Source organism: Eriocheir sinensis, chromosome 5, assembly GCF_024679095.1.
Source record: "Eriocheir sinensis breed Jianghai 21 chromosome 5, ASM2467909v1, whole genome shotgun sequence".
Lineage (NCBI taxonomy): Eukaryota > Metazoa > Arthropoda > Malacostraca > Decapoda > Varunidae > Eriocheir > Eriocheir sinensis.
In genome coordinates, this window is record NC_066513.1 from 23,435,416 (window position 1) to 23,456,885 (window position 21,470).

The 21,470-nt window shown below is 45.1% G+C and overlaps 1 protein-coding gene across 1 annotated transcript in view; it reads left to right on the plus strand.

The window, feature by feature from the left end:
• Positions 1-375: 375 nt before the first annotated feature.
• LOC126985452 (histone-lysine N-methyltransferase PRDM16-like) overlaps positions 376-21,470 on the plus strand; it is a 124,907-nt gene continuing 103,812 nt past the window's right edge. Inside the window, exon 1 of the mRNA XM_050840351.1 lies at positions 376-554. Within this exon, the coding sequence (XP_050696308.1) occupies positions 518-554 (37 nt within the window). The 5' untranslated portion in view covers positions 376-517. The remainder of the gene's footprint in view (positions 555-21,470) is intronic.

Sequence of the window (21,470 nt, forward strand, 5' to 3'; positions counted from 1 at the left end):
GGTGTGGGGTGTGGGGGGTGAGGGCAGGGAGTGCCACCATAAACGTGCCATCAGAATCATTCCATCATGGGGGGCTGGGGAGGGGTGCAGGGGAGTGCCACCATAAACATGTGGGCCCGGCGTGCCAGGGATCAATACTCGGGTGTCCCCGCCACTTGGCTCTGATACCGCCCAGCATTTTGTTGTTTGGTGCCTGACTGTCATCGGGCGTCCTGGTGGGCGGCGCCGCCTGGCCACGCCCCCCGGGGCGGCGCGCCGCCACGTCTTGGGCCAATGGCCCGTCGCCTTACAAAGGTGCAGGAGGAGGTGAGTGGTGGACGTGGCGGCGGGGAGGGCGCCGCCCCCCGTGGGAGGCATGATGGTTCTAATGATGTTTCATGATGGCACAGTGGCACGGCTGTCTTGAGACACTGCCACCTGTCTGGCGGCCTTCCTCCTCCTCCGGGGCCGCCTCCGTCACGCTCCCGCCGCCGCGCCCGCCGCCGCTCCCTCCCTCCGTCCCTCCTGCCGCGCCGACATGAGGGTGAAGCCGGTGGCACGGCGCCTGCCCAGAGGTAGGTGGTGGCCCTGCGGCGCCCGAACCCCGCCGCCCTGTGCTGCACACACACACACACACACACACACACACACACACACACACACACACACACACACACACACACACACACAAGCTAACAGTACTAGTGTTAGCTGACCGACACAACCACCACCGCTTCCACCATCACCACCACCCATCCATCCATCCATGTGAACCCACTTACATCCTCCATCCATCTATTGCTCCTTACTCCCCCCCACCCACCTACCCACCCTCACACACACACACACACACACACACACACACACACACACACACACAAACACGGCCAGTCCACCCTTACTCAGAGCGTTGCGACTGGTATTCCGGATTGTGTTACGGTGTTGGTGTTGGTGTTCTTGGTATTGGTGATGAAGAAGGCGGCGGTGGTGGCAGTGGTGGTGGTGGTAGCGGTGGAAGGCTTGCATCAGGCCTATACAAACCCACGCCACGCCCACGCCCTCCCACGCCTTGGCACTGAACATTTGCTAGCGCGAGACACCTGTGCATCTCACCTGTAGAATATTCGTGTGTGGCAGGTGACTGAACTTTCGTGAGGGTGAATTTCTTTTTTTTTTTTTCTTTCACGCAGTTTCCGTTAACTATAATTTTTTCGGTGATTCGTTCGTTTGCTCTGTGCGATTTCCATGATTCGGGTATATCTATTTATTTTTTTGTTTGTTTATTTTCTTGTTCTTTTTCCGCTACTTTCACGAGGTGTTTGTCGGCGGTAATGCGGCGTTTCAATAAATTTTAGATATTTGTGTAACTTTTTTTTTTTTTGCTCATTCTGTAATCTATTTTGCTATTCGTGTAATTTTTTTTGCTGTGTCTTTCTCTTTTTTTTTATTTTTTTTTTATTCCACGATTCGACTGTTTTAAAGGAAGTGAATAAGGAGGAAAAATACGATCCCCCTTTCTGCGTGTGTGTGTGTGTGTGTGTGTGTGTGTGTGTGTGTGTGTGTGTGTTATCTCTGCTTCTGGTGTTACGGTTGATGGTGTTAGTGAAGGAAACATATGGTGTGTGCTCTCTCTCTCTCTCTCTCTCTCTCTCTCTCTCTCTCTCTCTCTCTCTCTCTCTCTCATCTCCATCACCAGCCTCCGCAGTCTGTCTCCTTTCCATTAATCTCCCTCCTCCCTTCACGTCTCTTTCGGAGCTAGGGAGAGGGAGAGAAGGGAGAGAAAGGAGGAAGGGAGGGATGAGTGGATGGATGGGTGAAGGAAGACGGCTGAATGGAAGGGTGTGAGGGAAGGAGGAGGAATGATATTTTAACGGAGGTAGAGAGTGGAGGGAAGGGAAGGGAGGGGAAGATAAGGGAAGGGAAGGGATGGGAAGGGAAGGAGAGGAAAAGGATGGGATGGGAAGGGAAGGGAAGGGAAGGGAAGGGAAGGGAAGGAAAGAGAAAGGAAGGGAAAGAAAGGAAAAGGATGGGACGGTAAGGAAAGGGAAAGGAAGGGAAGGTATGGGAAGGTAAGGAAAGGGAAGGGAAGGGAAGGTATGAGAAGGTAAGGAAAGGGAAGGGAAGGGAAGGTATGGGAAGGAAAGGAAAGGGAACGGAACGAAACGAGGAGGAGTAGAAAGGGAAGGGAATGGGAGAGAGAAGAAGGGAAAGGGGGATACATGGATTGACGAAAAAAGGAGCAGAATCAAAAGGGAGGAAGAAAAGAATTGAAGGAAAAAAAGACGAAAAAGGAAAGCACATAGATGGAAAATAAAGGAAAGAAAAGACAGACTGGGAAAGGGAGGGATGGTAAGGGAAGGGTAACATTGATGCACGGATTGAGAAAGAAAGAAAAGGGAATGAATAACTTTAAAGAAGAAAGGAATGGAAAGAAAGGAGGAGGAAGAGGAAAAATGTGGGAAATAATTGATAAACTGATAAATGGAAAATGAAAAAAATATATATGAGAAAGGAAAAGAAACGGAAGAAAGAAAACAAAGTGGAAATAATTGCTAGATTGATGAATGGAAAAAAGAAAGAAGAAAGAAAAAGAAGAAAGGGAAATAAAGAAAGGAGAGAAAAAAGTAAGAAGAAATTAAGAAACGAAAATGAGTTAGATGCTATTAAACAAAAAAAAGATACGTCTGAAGCAAATCCACAGTACTAATAATCATAATAAGTCTACGCATTTAACACATATCATTAAGAAACATTATAACGATCATGTAGCAAACAGGCCCATAAACACACACACACACACACACACACACACACACACACCTACACACACACACACACAGAGTAGAGGGAAGGGAAGGGAAGGGAAGGGACACACACACACACACACACACACACACACACACACACACACACACACACACACACACACACGAGCGATATTATGGAACGGGAAAAACCAGAGACGGAACAAAATGAAACAAGAAATGAAACAGGAGTGAAAAAGAAGTACATACCTATATACAAAGTGAAACAGCACACAGAACAGACAGAATAACTAGTGTATGGAAACAACAATGCGAGGAGAAAATAAAACAGCGAAACAGAGAAATATGGTACAATGAGGGCAGTGAAATCAAAACATATCAACTGGTAAGATAAATAAAGGGTACAGAAAGGGTATCAAAGGGCAAGGAAACATACATATAAACTACAGAATAATTGGGATATGGAAGCGGGCATAAACATAAGGGCAAAGGAAACAGGGCAACAATGACATACGTATAAAAAGAACATTAAAACTAGGACATACAAGTTAGTGCGATACAGAAAGGGTATTAAACAGTAGGGGAACAGGGGTATAAGGGGCACAGGAACAGGGGTTAGGCAGGGCACGAAAGGGCAAGGGAGAAGGACCCCTAAACTCCCCTGCCACACATCATTAATAAAAGAGGCGGAAATAAGGGGGTTCTTAAGGGACAGAGGAAACAGGGGGAAAAGGGGGCAAGGAAAAGGGTGCAGGGAAAGAATGGAGGGATGGGAATGAGAAAGGGATGAAGGAGGAGGAGGAGGAGGAGGAGGAGGTGGTGATGGAGATGGGAGTGCAGGAGAAATGAAGAGAGGAGGAACTTGAAGAAGGAAAAAAAACATGAGGAGGAGGAAGAGGAGGGAGATGGAAGTGCAGGAGAAAAGAGAGAAGAAAAAAGGAGGAGGAGGAAGAGGTTGAGGATGAGAAAAGGAATGAAGAAAATAATAAGGAGCAGAGGGGAAAGGGGGATGAGGAAGAGGAGGAAAAAGAGGAAAGAGGAGGATAGATGAGAAATGTAAAGGAGGAAGAGAGTGAAAGGGAGAGAATACAAGAAAAAAAAGAGTATAAAGAAGTTAGGTGAAGGAGAAGGAGGAAGAAGAAAAGGAGGAAGAAAATTAAGAGAAGGGAAAGATCGACACACACACACACACACACACACACACACACACACACACACACACACACACACACACACATGTCCTTCCCACTCACAACTCACTCACTCACTCATCCACCTCCCCAGCCCCCCAGCATAGAAAGAGAGAGAGAGAGCGAGAAAAAAAAGAGAGGGAGAGAGAGAAAAAAAAATAAAACCTTGATGTAATGTCGCCACTTTAATTCACCTTTACGCATTCGATACACAAATGTTTCTCGATAACCATAAAAGCTCTCGACGGAGTGTTTGCCGGCGAGTCAATCTTTCGCACTAACACGAGTATGCAGAGTTAATAGCACGCCTTACCTGCCCATTAGTACATTACACCTTAAAACCTGCTACCTGGCGACGGTGATGGAGAGGTGAGAGAGTGTGGAACCTTTTAGTTTTTGTACAGGTGAAAATATATGCAGGTATAGAAGGTTAGATTATTTCAAGATAAATTAGGTGTGCATAGATTAGGTCAGGTGAGGTTAGGAGGGACGAAAGGTGACTGAAGGTGAGAATTTGGCACCGTTTTGTGTGTGTACTGGTAAGATAATGCAGGTAAAAGGTTAGGTTAGTTTAATTAGGTTTGCTTAGGTATGGTTAGAGGGAGAAGGGGATAAAAAGAGAGAGTTCTGTACCTTTTGTGTGTGTACAGGTAAGATAATGCAGGTAGGTTAGGTTAGTTAAGGTTAAATTAGGTTCGTTCAGGTCAGGTAGGGTTAGGAGGTACAAAAGGTGATAGACGGTGATAGTTTTGCATTTTTTTTATGTGTGTGTGCAAAGGTAAAGCAATACAGGTGAAAGGAAACGTTAGTAGAGTTAATTTTAGGTTTGTTTAGGATGGAAAATGGGACTGCACGTAAATGATAAGAAATAATAAGTGAATAAAAGGCGGTAAAAGTGTGCAATTTTTTTTTTATCTCTCTTTAATAATATACAGGTGAAACAGATGCACTGCCAGATACTTATTATTAAAAGAGCAAAGTTAGACTATAAGTTGACCTCTCTTTCGGCCACCTCTTTTGATTCATTTTAGGAGCAGTGAGTAGCGGGCTTTTTTTTTTATTATTGTTTCCTTTTTTTTGTGCCCTTGAGCTATGAGAAAAATAGAAAAAAAAGTTAATGGTAAATGTGAGAAAGGAAGAAAAAAAGGAAAACAGGTAAATTATAAAAAGAAAATGGAAATAACAAGAAAAAGGAAACAAAAGTAAAATGGTAAAATGAAAAATAAAAAAAGGTAAATGTGAAAAAGGAAGAAAAAAAAGAAAAACAAGTATATAAACGGTAAAAAATAAATGAAAACAACAAGAAAATAAAGGAAACAAAAGTAAAATGGTAAAATGCAAATGGGAAAAAAGGAAAATATAATAAAAAAATCAACTCAGGCGCATTTTCTCTTCTTTTTTCTTTTCTCTGGTCATCTCTAAGTGATCGGGAGAGGTGTGTTGCCTGATTCATGGGGATGTATCTCTGCTTTCTTGTTGTGCTTCGTCCTGTCTAGCTTGTGTTTTATTGATGGCGGGAGTCACGGGTCTGAATATTCCACTGTGTTGCTCTCTCTCTCTCTCTCTCAAGGATATTACACCACATCACACCACACCACAAGTAGGAGGAGGGGGGGGATGATGATGATGATGATGATGATGATGATGAGGAGGAGGAGGAAGGAAATGATATGCAAAGAAAAAAAATAGAAGCCTGGACAACAAAAAAAAAATAAAGGCGAATAAGAAATTAATAGTTGAAAAAGAGGAGAGAGAGAAAGAAAAAAATAATGTGAGGGAGGAAGAAGAGGAAAAGAGAGAAAGTAGGGAAGGGGGAGGAGGAGCAGAAAGGTTAAAACATTGAAAGTTAAGTTTGAACATATGAGAACATTTGCAAGAACAAAATCAGCCACGTGTATACAGCAATAGTATAGTAGTAGTAGTAGTAGTAGTAGTAGTAGTAGAAGTAGTAGTGGCAGCGAAGTGTTAGTGAGTTGAATTTTAAACTTTGCACACGATCAATATTGAGAGAGAGAGAGAGAGAGAGAGAGAGAGAGAGAGAGAGAGAGAGAGAGAGAGAGAGAGAGAGAGAGAGAGAGAGAGAGAGAGAGAGAGAGAGAGAGAGAGAGAGAGAGAGAGAGAGAGAGAGAGAGAGAGAGAGAGAGAGAGAGAGAGAGAGAGAGAGAGAGAGAGAGAGAGAGAGAGAGAGAGAGAGAGAGAGAGAGAGAGAGAGAGAGAGAGAGAGAGAGAGAGAGAGAGAGAGAGAGAGAGAGAGAGAGAGAGAGAGAGAGAGAGAGAGAGAGAGAGAGAGAGAGAGAGAGAGAGAGAGAGAGAGAGAGAGAGAGAGAGAGAGAGAGAGAGAGCAGCTGGGACTCCTTACTTTACTGCAAGCATCAATACTGTAACTTGAGGGGAAGAGTGGTGGTGGTGGTGGTGGTGGTGGTGGTGGTGATGGTGGTGGTGGTAGTGGTGATGGTGGTGGTGGTGGTGGTCACGGCTAGCTGGGTCCTCACCGCCATTCTCTCTCGATTTCTTTATTGTGTAGCTTATCCTGTGTTTTAGTGTCATTACGATAAATATATGATGTCTCTGGAAAACGGTGTGTGTGTGTGTGTGTGTGTGTGTGTGTGTGTGTGTGTGGGTGTGTGTGTTTAAAATTTACTCTCTCCGTCAAGATGTATTGCTTAGATTTACGCAAAGGTTAATATTTTTTTTGGCCGTCTCTTCCATTACGTAAGTGTGTGGTTGCTGCTCTGTGTGTGTGTGTGTGTGTGTGTGTGTGTGTGTGTGTGTGTGTGTGTGCACTTTTGGCACACACACACACACACACACACACACACACACATCCACCCATCCAGCCATACAGTCAGTCAGTCAACCATTACGTATAGAACTGCAGTAAACGTTATCCATTAGATGATGATAGTGATGTAACACACACACACACACACACACACACACACACACACACACACACACACACACACACACACACACACATCCACCCATCCAGCCATACAGTCAGTCAGTCAACCATTACGTATAGAACTGCAGTAACCACTACCATTAGATGACTACTACCACTACACACACTACACACACACACACACTGTTACTACCACTACTGCAAACTACTGCAAGACGACCCCTTCGCGTGTCAGCCCCTACTCTTCGCCCAGCAGTTAGGTCCAATCACGGAGTCGTCAATTTGCCACTATCAGGGAGGGGCCGTGGCGGTGTTTTGCGGGTAATCTTGTTAAAAAAAATACTGGAAAGGCGGAGTCACGTTGGCTGTCAAGAGGAGATCTGTTATAGGAGCATCCAAGCGTGTTTTTAGCGCGTGATTGGGCCGAGGTGAGGAAGTGGTGAGGGGCGGGGAGGCGTGAGGAATGGGAGAGGGGTGGGGAGAGGTGAGGAATGGATGAGGGGTGGAGAGAGGTGAGGAATGGGATAGGGGTGGAGAGGGGTGAGACATGCATGGGTGAGTTGGGTGAGGAGTGAGTGAAGAGGAGGAGCTTGAAGCTTAAGAAGGAGGAAGGAAGGAGGTGAAGCTTGGTGAAGAGAAGCAGGTCCGTATTCTGCAGACGCTTTTCTCTCTCACAAAGATTAAAGATTTCCAAAGTCTACAACGGAGATTAGTGTCTGGCTTTCATGAGTGATTGGCATATGACCACAGATGTTGCGCCGACTAAACGAAACTTTCCAACTTTTATGAGTGATTCTTTTCGTTCAGGGTGCATGGAGAGGCCTTGTCAATCTTTTTTTATTTACAACAAAGGAGAATGCTCAAGGGCAACAAAAAGAGTGCCCCCAAAAAAAGCCCGCTACTCACCGCTCCCATAATAGACAAAAGTAAAGAGAGTAGCCAAAAGAGAGGTCAATTTCGGGTGGAGAGGCCTTGTCAATCTTTTTTTTCATAACAAAGGAGAATGCTCAAGGGCAACAAAAACAGAGCAAAAAAAAAAAAAAAAAAGGCCTCTACTCACCGCTTCCATAATAGACAAAAGTAAAGAGAGTAGCCAAAAGAGAGGTCAATTTCGGGTGGAGAGGCCTTGTCAATCTTTTTTTTCATAACAAAGGAGAATGTTCAAGGGCAACAAAAAGAGAGCAAAAAAAAAAAAAGGCCTCTACTCACCGCTTCCATAATAGACAAAAGTAAAGAGTATAGCCAAAAGTGAGGTCAATTTCGGGTGGAGAGGCCTTGTCAAACTCTCACTCTTGCATTTCTCTTTTTTTGTATATTCCGGAGAGTAAGAAAAATAATGAGGAAAAACAGCGCCTCTATCTTACCCCAGCTCATTCCAGTAACAAAGGTCCATATTCTTAAGCATTTTGGGGATTACACACACATATGATAAGGCTTTCGTGGAGGTTGCGGGTATATCCATGGGTAGTTTTATGAGCCTATAGGAAAAGAAAAATGGCCAAGAAACAAACAAGGTGGATATGATGGTAAACACCGCGGGAAAACAAGCAAGCAAACAATAAAAACAATAAAGTAGAAAAATAAATATGTAAGTTGCACAGTTAAAAAAGTAATGTAAGTGTACTGAAGAATAAGTTGTGAGATAATTCAAGTCAGGGGATGTGAGTTAAGGGGATGAAAGGGAAACAGAAAAGAAATAGACAGAAAAAAAGTAAGGTTGAGGAGTGAGAGAGTGAGAGGTAGTTTGAAGTAAGGGAAAAGGGAAGAAAGAGAAAGGAGTAAAGGAGGAAAATGAAAAGATAAACGGGATAAGACAGAAAAGGAAAGAGAGGAGGAAGAGAAAAAGGGGAGGTGCCAGGGGGGAGAGGGGAGACGAGGTGAGGAGAGAAAAAAAGGTGAATAGAGGGAGAAAAGAGGAAGGTATGGTGGAAGAGAGGTTATATATAGGTGAGAGAGAGAGGAGAGTGAAAGGAAGGTAACAGGAAGGGAAGGGGAGAGGTCAGGAGGGGAAGGAAGGGATGCGAATAAGGGGAGAAGGGGAGAAGTGAGAGGAAGAAAGAGTTTTGAAAAGAAAGGAGAAGAAAAGAAAGCAATGTGCACGAGGGAAGGAAAGTGAGGCAGAGAAAGGAATGCATAAAGGAAGACAGGGAATGAGAGGGGAAAGGAGGGGAAACATAAGAGGAATGAAGGGTTCTTATTATAAAAAAAATAAATAAATAAATAAAACGAAGAAAATAATATGGAGTTATATGGAAGAAAGGAGAGAGCGAGGGAGGTATATGAGACGACAGAATGGATGAGAGGGGAAAGCAGGGGAGTTAGAGGGGGAAAGGAGGGGAAAGCAGGGGAGTTAGAGGGGGAAAGGAGGGGAAATATACGGGGAAAGGACTCACATGTGCAGAGGAAGGGAAAGAAAACGAATATAAGCATGTGACAAAGTTGTATGGATGAGAGAGAGAGAGAGAGAGAGAGAGAGAGAGAGAGAGAGAGAGAGAGAGAGAGAGAGAGAGAGAGAGAGAGAGAGAGAGAGAGAGAGAGAGAGAGTGCGTGACCGCGCCTCCCCTCGTAAGATAGTTAAACGGTCCCGCCACTTTGGAGCGATGTAACCACCATATTGATCGTTACCCCCCCCCCCCCTCTCTCTCTCTCTCTCTCTCTCTCTCTCTCTCTCTCTCTCTCTCTCTCTCTCTCTCTCTCTCTCTCTCTCCATATAAAGAGTCAGGGGAGTGCGTAAGGATAGTTCAATACGCATTATAGAGCCATAAAGAGCAGTTAAAGAGACATTAGTGTGTTAAATTGCGTAGAGAGATTAAAGTGCGAAATTGGATAAAGATGAAAACTCCCTCTCAATGAAGCCGTGAAAAAATTGTGTGGCGTGACAAAGCTATAGAGTGCGTTAAAAGAGCCATTAGTGTGCGTTAATGAGCGTTAGAGGGCGCTGAAGAGAGATTAAAGTGCGTTAAGGAGATAATGAATAAGTATGATTCCTTTCTCCTTCTATTTGCAGCAATTAGAGATAGTTTACTAGGGCTGAAAAGAGAGAGTCAAAAGTGCGTTAAAAAAGGAAATGCTGTGCGTTAATATGCGTGGGAGTGCGTGAAAGTGCGTTGAAGAGTAAGAAGGAACGCGTTAATATATGGTAAAGTACGTTAATGTGCGTTAGATTGTGTTAAAAGGAGATAAAAGTGCGTTAATCTGCGTTAGAGTGCGTTAAAGGGAAATAAAAGTGCGTTAATATGCGTTAGAGGGCATTTAAGTACTTTAAAATGCAATAACGTGTGCTGGAAGTGCGTTAATATCAGTATAAAGTGCGTTAAACATCGAAAAAAAAGCGTTAATAGCCGATAAAAGTGCGTTGGAGATAAATTACGTTACATATAATAAGAAATATATACGTTGAATATAATTAAAGTGCGTTAAGGTGCGAAAAGATGTGCATTAAAGAGAACAAAAGTGCGTTCAGGAGCGTCAAAAGTGCGTTCAAAAGAGAGAATAAAAGTGTGTTGGTGGTTCCTCTCTTTAGCCACCGTGACAGATTATACGCATTCCCCTCCCCCCTCCTCCTCCTCTTCCTCCTCTTCTTCCTCCACCACCTTTTTTTTAACCCTTCAATAAATAATGCAAGATCCAATTCCACTCCTCCGACTCTGAAGATCCAATTTGCAATACATACAACGAAACCATTTTCCCGTTTTTTCCTTCCTGCTGAATCGACTGTGTTCTCTCTTTCTTTCGGTTCTATAATTTCTCGGCTCTTTTTTTCCTTATTTTTTGTTGTGGTTAAATTTAGAGAGAGTAGAGTTTTGCCTTTTTTGTGTGTGTGTGTTGGTTGCGCGTTTATTGAATTCTTCCTTTTGAAACTTAAGAGAAGGAGGAGGAAGATAGGAGAAGAATGAGGAGGAGGAGGAGGAGGAGGAGGAGGAGGAGGAGGAGTTAAGGGTGAAGAAGAATGAGGAGGAGGAGGAGGATGAGTTAAGGGTGAAGAAGAATGAGCAGGAGGAGGAGGAGGAAGATAGGAGGAGAAGAATGAGGAGGAGGAGGAGGAGGAGGAGGAGGCAAGGGTGAAGAAGAATGAGGAAAGGAAGTATGATGAACAATGGAAGAGGTGGAAGTGTAATAGAAGAAGAGGAGGAAGAGGAGGAGGTTCAGTATCAGAAAGTGGAGATGAAGGAGAAATCTGAAGGAGGTCGTGTGGCGGTGGAGACTAGATGGATGAGGAGGTGGAGGAGACAAGTGGATGGAGTAGTGGAAGAATGAAAAAAGAGAGAGAGAGAGAGAGAGAGAGAGAGAGAGAGAGAGAGAGAGAGAGAGAGAGAGAGAGAGAGAGAGAGAGAGAGAGAGAGAGAGAGAGAGAGAGAGAGAGAGAGAGAGAGAGAGAGAGAGAGAGAGAGAGAGAGAGAAGGACAAAGAAAGGGAAAGCGAAGAGGGAGATATGGAGAGCACTGGAAAAAAATGAGGAAAAGAAGAGAGTGAGGAAGAGGAGGGAGAAAGAAGGGGAGAGAGAAAGATAAGGACGAGGATGAGGAGGTGACCAGGTGAGCAGGGAGGTGAGGGAGACGTGGCGGAGTGAGAGAGAGATTGACGAACTGGAGTGAGGGAGTGAGCGAGCGAGTGAGGGGCGAAGGAGGGAGGGAAAGGAAACCAAGAGAGATGAAGAAGAGAAAGAAATGGAAGAAGTAGAAAAAGAAAGAAAGAAGAGGTAAAAACGGAGAGGGAGAAGAAGAGAAAAAGAGGAGGAAAAGGAGAGGAAGAGAGAGAGAAAGAGAGAAAAAAAGGAAAACAGAGAGAGAAAGAAAAGAAAGAATGAAGAAAAGGAGGAAAGAGAAAAGAAAAAGAGAGGTAAAAACGGTGAGAGGGAGAGAATGAGAAACAGAAGTGAGTGAAAGAAGGAGGAAGAGAAAGAGGAAAAAGGAGAAAGAAAATGTAAGAGGAAAAGAAATGAGGAAAAAAGTGAGGGAGGTGAGAAGGGGGGAGAGGATGAGGAACAGAAGGGAGTGCATGGGTGAGTGAAGGAAGGAGGAAGAGAAAAAGGAAAAAAGGAGAAAGAAAATATAAGAGTGAGGAAAGAAGTGAGGGAGGTGTGAAGGAGTGAGAGGATGAGGAACAGAAGGTAGGGGTGAGTAAGGGAGGGAAAGCGTAGGGAAGGGAGGGAGGTAGGGAGGGACAGAGGGGAGTGAGGGAGGTGGTTACAAGTTATGGTGTCCGTCGCCCTCCCAGTAGCAGCGGGAGTCAGATCACATTTGCAATATTCATCACGATCACCGCACTCAAAACTTTTCCCTCGCGACCCCACAACAGAACTCACGCACCCTACCCCCCTCTCCCCTCTCCTCTTCCTCCCCCTCTTCCTCCTCTTTCTTTTCCTGTTTCCTCCTTCTATCCTTCTCTATCATCTTCGTCATATTTTTCCTCCTTTACCATCCAGCTTCTGTTTTTTTTTTTGTACTTCTAACTTTTATTGTTCTTCTTCATAATTCCTCCTTCCCCTCCTCCTCCTCCTCCTCCTCCTCTTGCTCTTCTTCTTCCTTCTCCTCCTCTTCCTTCTCTTATCCACCCCTTCCTCCTATTCCTCCTCTTCCATTTGTTTTTAACCCTTTACTTAATTTACATTTCTAAATCTTACTTTTCTCCTTAATTCCTTTTTTTTTCCGTCCTCTTTTTATTCTTCTTACTCCTCCTCCTCCTTCCCACCCCTTTCTCTCACCCTTATATAAGTCCCCCTCACCCCTCTCCCCTCTCACCCTGTCCTCCCCTTCCCATATTCACCCCTCACTCTATATCTCATCACCCCTCCATTAACTGAAGTCCTCCCTCCCTTCCTCCTCTCCTTCCCTCCCGTCTCCCATTTCCTCTTACCTCCCTTCCCTTTCCCCCTCTCTCCCTTCCCTTCCCTCCCTTCTTCCTTGACTCCCACACACATATCTCTCACACCTCCTCCTCCTCCTCCTCCTCCTCTTTCTCCTCCCTCTTCTTCCTCTTCCTCCTACATACCCCCCACGCATACTTCCCACCTCCTTCTCACTTCCTCCCTTATCTTTTCTTCCTCTTCCTCCTCTCCTCCCACTCCTCCTCACCCTTTCTTCCTCCTCTCTTCATCTTCCTCATCTATTTTTTTTTATTAATGACCTACAAGTTATTTTTTTTTTTGCATTTAGTTCTGTCTATAACTTACGCTTCTTGGTTCTCCTCCTCCTCCTCCTCCTCCTCCTCCTCCTTCTCTTTTGGCACTTCTCTCTATAAGAATTACAGTTTTATTGGCACTCTTCTTAACAACGATCTAAACACACTCCCTCCTCCTCCTCCTCCTCCTCCTCCTCCTCCTCCTCCTCCTCATTCACTTGATTCTCTTTCTCTACCATCCTCTTACTTCTTTTACTTCTTTGTTCTTCTTGACCTTCTCCTCCTCCTCCTCCTTCTCCTCCTCCTCCATCTGGCACGAGCTGGCACCCTCGCGCACCTGCCCATTAACCTCCCATTACGTGATCAGGTGAGGCGAGGGTCTGTCTGTTTGAGTGTCTGGCGGCTAATAAAGGATTAATGACATTTACCCTTCATAAGAGAGGCACGCACACACACGCACACACACACACACACACACACACACACACGATCATGAATTCATTAGGTGGTCTCAGTGAGTGATATGTGGTGACGTGTAGTAGTAGAAGTAGTAGTAGCAGTAGTAATGGTGGTTGTAGTAGTAGTAATAGTAGTGGTAGTAGTAATAGTGGTAGTAATAGTAGTAGTAGTAGTAGTAGTAATAGTAGTACCACCAGCAGTAATAAAGCCACTGATGTGAAACTAATAAATACGCATTCCGTGTAAGGAGCTGCTGAAAGGGCCATAAAAAGAGCAACTTAGGAAGAAGAGAAAGGGAGACAGGAGAAAGAGGAGGAGGAGGAGGAGGAGGAGGAGGAGGGGATGAAGCAAGAAGTAGGAAACAAGAATATGACAAAAAAAAGAACGTAAAAAACAAGAACAATGAATAAAGGGAGGAATAGAAGAAAGGGGATAGGGAAGGAGGAGGAAGAGGAAAACAGACAGGTATGTATATAACTAATTAGATCAGGGTGGTTGGAGGAGAGTGGAAGGGGAAGAAAAGGGGAAGGAGAGAAATGAGAATGAAAGTAAAATGCAAAAAGAAAGGAGGAAGAGTGTAAGGGAGAAATTGTCGGGGAGTAGAAATGAAAGAAAAAAAAGGTAAGGGATGATAGAAAGGATGAAGGAAAGGTAAGAAGGGGAGAGGTGGAGAGATTATAAGATAGAGAATGAAGGGAAGGGAAGGTAGAAAGAAAGATAGGGAAAGGAGGATAAAAAGTTAAGGAAGGGGAGAGAAAGGAAAGAGAAAGGGAGAGATGGAGGGAGGTAAGGGGACTGAAAGAAAGAGGAAGATGGGAAGGTAGGGATGGAAGGAAGAAGATAAGGAAGGGTTAAGGAAGGGGAGAGGGAGTAAGGGAGGAGAGGGAGGGAGAGCGAGAGTAAGGGAGGTGAAAAGGAAGGAAGGGAGAGGAGGGAGGAGGAGAGTAAGGGGAGGGAAAAACAGGAGGAAGGTTGAGAGAAAGAAAGGGAGAGAAAGGGAGGAGATGGAGAGAGGGAAGAGAGAAGACTGAGGAAGAGAATGAAGGAGAGTAAAGGGGAAGGAAGGGGAGGTAGGAGAAGAATGGAGAGGGAAGGGGACGTAGGAGGAAGGGGTAGAGGAAAGGAGAGAGGGAGGAAGGGAGGAAAGGAGACTACAAGGAAGACGATAAAGGGGGGTGAGGTAGAACGGAAGGAGGGGTGGTGGAAGGGGTGAAAGGGATGAGGAGGGGGAAGAGTAAGGAGAACGGAGGGAGAGAGGGAGTGAGGGCGGAGGTGTAGAGGCCAGCTTACGGCAGCGAGCGCAAACTCATCTCTTATTCATCAGCAAACAGTCGGGGCAGACACACTCGGGGCTTGATAGATCATAATTACAGGCTGAGTCGCGCCACCAAGCTCTTACAGGAGTTTTTTGAGACCCTCCTTCCCCCCTCCCCTCTCACCTGCCTCTCCTACCTGGGAAGGAGGAGGAGGAAGGGGAGGAGAAGGAGAATAAAAGAGGGTGAGGAGGAGTAAAGGAGGAGAGGTATAAGATAAAAAGAAGAAGAAATAGTGGAGTTGAAGCAAAGGAGGAATGGGAGAAGTATAGAGGAAGTAAGAGAAGAAAGAGGAGGAGGAGGAAGAGTAGAGGAGAGAAAAAGAGGACGAGGAAGAGGATGAAGAGGAGATAAAAAAAAAGTGGTGGCGGTGGAAGAAAAAGGAATAGAAAGATGGGGAGAAGAAACATACAAGAATAGGAGATGATGGAGGAAAAGGAGGAGGAGGAGGAGAGACAAGAAAAAAAAGAGGAGGAGGAGTAAAGGAGGAGAGGCAAGAAGGGAGGAGGTGGTGGTGGAGTAAGAAGATTTAGTGTAGGAAGAAGGGGAGAAGTATAGAAAGGAAGAGGAAAAAGCGATGATGAAGGAGGGAGAGGAGGAGGAGGAGGAGGAGGAGGAAGAGGAGGGTGAAAGAAGAGAAAAAGGACAATAAAGTAAAAATAATCAAATAGTAGGAGGAGGAAAAGGAGGAGGAGGAGAAGGAGGAGGAGGAGGACGAGGAGGAGGAGGAGGAGGGTGAAAGAGGTAAAGAAAACGCAAAATACAAGAAAAGCAATCAAAGGGATGTATGTGAGGAGGAGGAGGAGGAGGAGGTGGGAGAAGAGGAGGAGGAGAAAGAATAGTACGAAAAATGAGGGAACGAAGAAAGAAGAAGAGGAGGAGGAGGAGAACAAAGTATTGAAAGAAAGATATAAAATTACAGAGCTTGAGAGAGAGAGAGAGAGAGAGAGAGAGAGAGAGAGAGAGAGAGAGAGAGAGAGAGAGAGAGAGAGAGAGAGAGAGAGAGAGAGAGAGAGAGAGAGAGAGAGAGAGAGAGAGAGAGAGAGAGAGAGAGAGACACGGCTATCCAGAGTACGACAAAAAGAGCAGGCACAGCAGCAGCAGAAGCAGACAAGAAACAAGCACACCGGCAGCCCGGCGCGGCGGCCGCAGCAAAAAGCCTAATAATATATACACGAGCAAAAAACATGAAAAAGAAGATTAGGAAAAACGAAAACGAAGTGTAATGAAATTTTGAGCACGCCGCGTCCTCTGCAAACACTGCCTTTGTGTGCCCCTGATCTTCCCCCGTGTGTGTGTGTGTGTGTGTGTGTGTGTGTGTGTGTGTGTGTGTGTGTGTGTGTGTGTGTGTGCCGGGATGTGCCGACAAACACTCACTCAATAATTAACGCGATGCCTCCACCACACACTGATGCTGCTCTTCCGCTGCTGCCGCGCCGCTCTCGGCAAACACGGACTGGAAGAATTTATATATATATATATATATATATATATATATATATATATATATATATATATATATATATATATATATTGTAAGATGAAGAGACGTAACTGAAGTCACATACTCATCTCGGCACACACACACACACACAAACAGACACACACACACATATACATACACATACACAAACAGTAACGCGCTAAGACGTAATGGCGGCGCGGGCCGGGAAGCCTCTGGGAGTGTCGGAGCCTCGCGGGGCTGCGGGAGCCAGCTGCGGGGGTGGGGACCCGGCCCCGTCTTTCAGGGGACTGTAGTGGGTAAGGGGGGCGGCGGGGAGATGGGGGCGGCGGGCGGACTGTCCTCCCGGCGGAGCCACAGCGCTGCCGCCACCGCCGCCGCCTCACTTAACACTCGGAGAACAAAGAAAAAAAGCGTGGGCGTCGCCGTGCATGATTTAGGGCCATGAATACGTGAGCGGCGCGGCGTTCGTTGTGGGTGACGGATGGCGCCGCGCCGCTGTTTACGACAACACCGCCGCGGCGGTATTGAGCATCGCCGCCCCTCCATGCCGCCCCGCGGGGACGCCGGCCCCTGCACCGGGGCACCCTGGCACTGGTGGGATCGCCGAGGAGGGCCTGGCATGGGCGGCGGCGGCGTCCGCGGCGGCGGTCCTTGAGGTTGCGTGTCAGCATAATGGCCGAGGCGCATCCCATAGGCTGAGGCGCCGCTCCCCATTACCATTGACTATTGGTAAAGATGCGTCGCGGGGCGGGGTCATGTCTCTTTTGACCAATCGCCCGGCGTGGTGCGGGCGGTGGGCGGGGCCGGGGCGCATCCCACTGTCTGTGTGGTGAATCTTCCTCACTCGTGGTGCTGAACGCCTGTCCGCGGCCCCTCCTCCTCCTCCACGAGCTCTTCCTCTTCATTCTCCTCCTCCTCCTCTTCCTCCTCTCGCGCCGCTCCCGCCCAAGACTCCGTCCAGCGATCAATACCAGGGCGGGGAAGAAACAAGGAGAAGAGCGGATGATCGGGAGGAAGAGGATGAGGGAGGGAGAGGTGGAGAGAGTGAGAGTGAGAGTGAGAGAGAGAAGAGAGAGGAGAGGCTTGCGGCGGCGGGCTGAAGCTGCTCTCTCTCTCTCTCTCTCTCTCTCTCTCTCTCTCTAAAGCAAGTCGACGTTCCACTCAACATTTGCGGCTCTCCGACGTCACATACAACAAACAAACATACAAACAAACACATGAGAGGAGGGTTTGTGCATCTCTCTCTCTCTCTCTCTCTCTCTCCCACGACGTTACATATCTGGCCACAATAATTAATGAGAGTTTAATTCAGGCTCAAGGAAGGCCACGAGGAGAGTGATTAGGGGCCCGCTGCTCTTTTTTATTTATTAACTCCGAGGCTTTCACGAACTTATACTAACGGGGGCAATCTTACGTGCGTTTTCCTTTTATAATTATTTAGCGTTCAGCGGGGACTCACTTGTTCGTCGCTTTTCATGTTTCGGTTGGTCGGGAAGATTAAAAAAAACACGGGTATTGGGGGCGTAGTTTTTCTTGTTCCTTCAAGTTTTACGAAGAAGGTTTAGAAAAGAAGATGATAAATTGGTTCATCTAATTCATTTCGTCGAGAGAAAACGCAATTATTAAGTAAAAAAAAAAAAAAAACAACGTGTATAGAAATTATATATAAATCTTTAACATCAAACTTTTTTTATCGTCGTACTGAAGTTATTATCCTACATAAGTTAGTAATAAGATTGTTAGGGCTTTGAAGTATACGACTACAACTTCAACTTCTATTACTTCTACTACTACTACTACTACTACCACCACCACCACCACCACTAAGAGCACGATATCCTCATTACCACTCACAAAACACATGTATATTCACCACCACCACCACCACCACCACCACCACCATAACCCAAGGAAGAGTGATACATATTACGGCAATTTAGTTTCGGTTATTGTCGATAAATCACTGAGAGGGGCGCCAGCAGCCTGATATTGGAGGTGTTTCTTCCGTCTATTACTGGAGCGAGATAGAGGAAGAAAGGAGGAGGAGGAGGAGGAGGAAGAGGAAGAGGAAAGAAAGGGGGAAGAAAGATGAGGTGTGGAGCGAACGAAGGAGGAAGAGGGTGAGAGGTGGAATGTCGTGCAAGGAAGAGTAATGTAGGAAAAAGAAAGAGAAAGAAAGAGGATTTAGGAAGAAGGGAGAGGAAAGAAAGAAAAATAAAGAGAAGAAAAATGAAGAGTGAATGAGGGGAAGGAAGTAAGAGGAGGGTAGGAGGTTGAATAAGTTATGCAAAGAGGAATAATAGAGAGAGAAAGAAAGAGGGAGAAGGAGGAGGAGAATAATGAAGGAGAGAAAAAAAGAAAGAGAAGAAAGATGAAGAGTGGACGAGGGAAGGAATTAGAAGGAAGGAAGGAAGTGTAGCACAGAGGAAGAGACAGCAGAAGATAGAGGAAGAAAGAAGGAAGAGGAGGAAAAAAAGAAGAAAAAGAAGAAAGATGAAATGAAAAGTGGAAAAAAATATATTGAAAGTGGGTGTGAGGTTTTACGCGGCATGGAAGGAAAAGTATCACAGAGAAAAAAAATAAAGAAAGTAAAAGTAAGAGAAACACGAAAAGAAAGAAAAGAAAGGAAGGTAAAAAAATGGAAGATAGCAAGAATGTAAAACCAGTTATCAAGAAATCACTAACTTTAACAATTGGTATTTAGGTTACCTGTGACATGCGTGAAGGTGTGTGTGTGTGTGTGTGTGTGTGTGTGTGTGTGCTAACGAGATACAGGTGGCACGCCATTATGTCTCTCTCTCTCTTTTGTGGGTGTGTATTGGGGAGTTATCACGGGTAGCATATCGGAAAGGAGAGAGAGAGAGAGGGAGAGGAAGTGAGAGAGAGAAAGAGAGAGGGAGGGAGAGAGAGAAAGAGAGAGGGAGGGAGAGAGGGAAGAAGGGAAAAAAACCGAATCAGCAACACTTGGTTTTCGTGTCTCATAATAACCACCTCGACATGCAGCGAGGAGGAGGAGGAGGAGGAGGAAGAGGAGAAGGAAGAGGAAGAGGCGAAAAAGGAGGAGGAGGAGGAGAAGGAAGAGGCGAACAAAGTGGAGGAGGAAAAAGACAGGCAGAAAGAAGGAAGAGGAGGAGGAGGGGTAGGAGGAGGAGGAGAAGAATGATGCTGAGGAGGAGGAGTAGAGAGGCAGAATGGAGAAGAAGGAAAGAAGAAGAGTAGGAGGAGGAATAGATAGGAGGAACCAGGATAGCTATAGGGTAGAATGAATAAGGAGTAATAAAAGGAATTAACGAATAAGAAAGGAAAAAAATGTGAAAGAATTAAAGAGCGGGAGGGAAAAAGGAGAGAATGAAAAAAGGAGGTAGTGAAGGATTACAAAAGAGAACTAGAAAAAAAGAGGAGGAAGGGAGAGAAGAAGAGAAGCAAAACAAGGAAGAGGAAGAAAAGGAGGAGGAAAATGATGGAAAAAAGGAGAAAAGAAGAGAAGAAACAAAAGCGCGGGAGGAGGAAAAAGGAGAAAGGAAGAGGAAAGGACTAGAAAATAAAAAAAAGGAGAGAGAGAGAGAGAGAGAGAGAGAGAGAGAGAGAGAGAGAGAGAGAGAGAGAGAGAGAGAGAGAGAGAGAGAGAGAGAGAGAGCAAAGAAAGTAAGTGTTGTAACGTTATTTGAACAGCAAACAATTGTATTTCGCCTGAAGATGTAATGCAAACAATACTCTCTCTCTCTCTCTCTCTCTCTCTCTCTCTCTCTCTCTCTCATCCTTCAGAAACTCATAGAAATAGTAAAAAAAGACCATATTTGATCCTGGTTATGTCTTGTCTCATTCTTGTAGTATACGTATCTCCTTAAATTCTCGTACTTGTATTAAAATCAACTTTCTTATATATATACTTCGTTTTATTTACATTCTTATTGCAATCACTAGAACAAAAACGGCCGAAACATGACTCATTCTCACTCTCACTCTCACACTCTCTCTCTCTCTCTCTCTCTCTCTCTCTCTCTCTCAGTCACGCTTATTTTCATATATTTACACTCTCAACAATCATGATATATATTTACCTTCGCATAATACTCGCTTCAATTTCAACCTTCGCTGATATATTTTCCTTCACCCCCGCGCTATCGACGAGAGGTGATTGAGCTAAGCATATCAATAGACGGACAGACACACAGACAGTCTTCAATAGCACCGTGATAGTAAGCGGAATATATTTGAAAACACGCACAAAGAGAATGAGGGAGTGAGAATAATGCGTATGAGGAAGAGGAGGAAGAGGAGGAGGAGGAGGAGGAGGAAGAGGACAAAGACGAATGTGGAAACGGAGGAAGAGAGATGAGAACTATAGGAGGGCGAGAGAGGAAAAGGGAAAGAAAGTGAGTTGAAAGGAAGAGAAACAAAAAGAGAAATAGAAAAGGAAGGAGCAAAAGATGAGAAGGGAAGAGAGAAAGAACGGGGAGGGTGGAAAATGATGCAAAAAAGGAGAGGAGTGGAAAGACGAAAAGAGTAAGGAAAAGAAATAAAAGGAGAAATAGAGGAACGTGTATAAAGATGAGGATATGGAGGAGGAGGAGGAGGAGGAGGAGGAGGAAGAGGTACACGAAATATAAGAAAGGGAAAGGAGGGGGCCTGTTCACCTGCTCATTACCATACAATCACCTGGGAAATGAGCGTCTTTACAGGTGTGTGCGTGTCTTGTTATACCCGCCCCACCTGTGCTAATGCTCCCCAGTCACCTGAGAGAGACACCCATCCATCCACGTCGCTTACCTGTGGCACCTGTACGCTTTCAAATTAACGTGAATGTGAGGGATGTAAAGAGAGGGAAGAGAGAGAGAGAGAGGGGGAGGAAGGGTGGATGGGAGGAAAGCGAAGGAGAGAAAGAGAGAAGGGGAGGAGGAAGAGAGTGCATGAAGGGAAGGAATGAAGTGAACGCAGAAAGAATGAATGAATGAATGTAAGAAAGAAATGAAGAAAGAAAGAAATGAGAAATAAGTTGATTGATGAAAGGGACAAGTATATACAAAAAAGATGCATAGAGAAGTAGTAGTAGTATTAAATAGAGGAAGAAAATAATAATAATAATATTTTAATAAGGGAAAAAGGAGAACACAAGAGAGGAGAAGGATGACGAGCAAAACGAAGATAAAATGGAATAATGAAAAGGAAAACAATAAAAATGGAGAAAAAAGGAGAGATAGAGAAAAAGAAGAAACAAACTACACAAACACCACCTTACATAATACTCACTATGAAAACAAGGAAGGAGAAGTA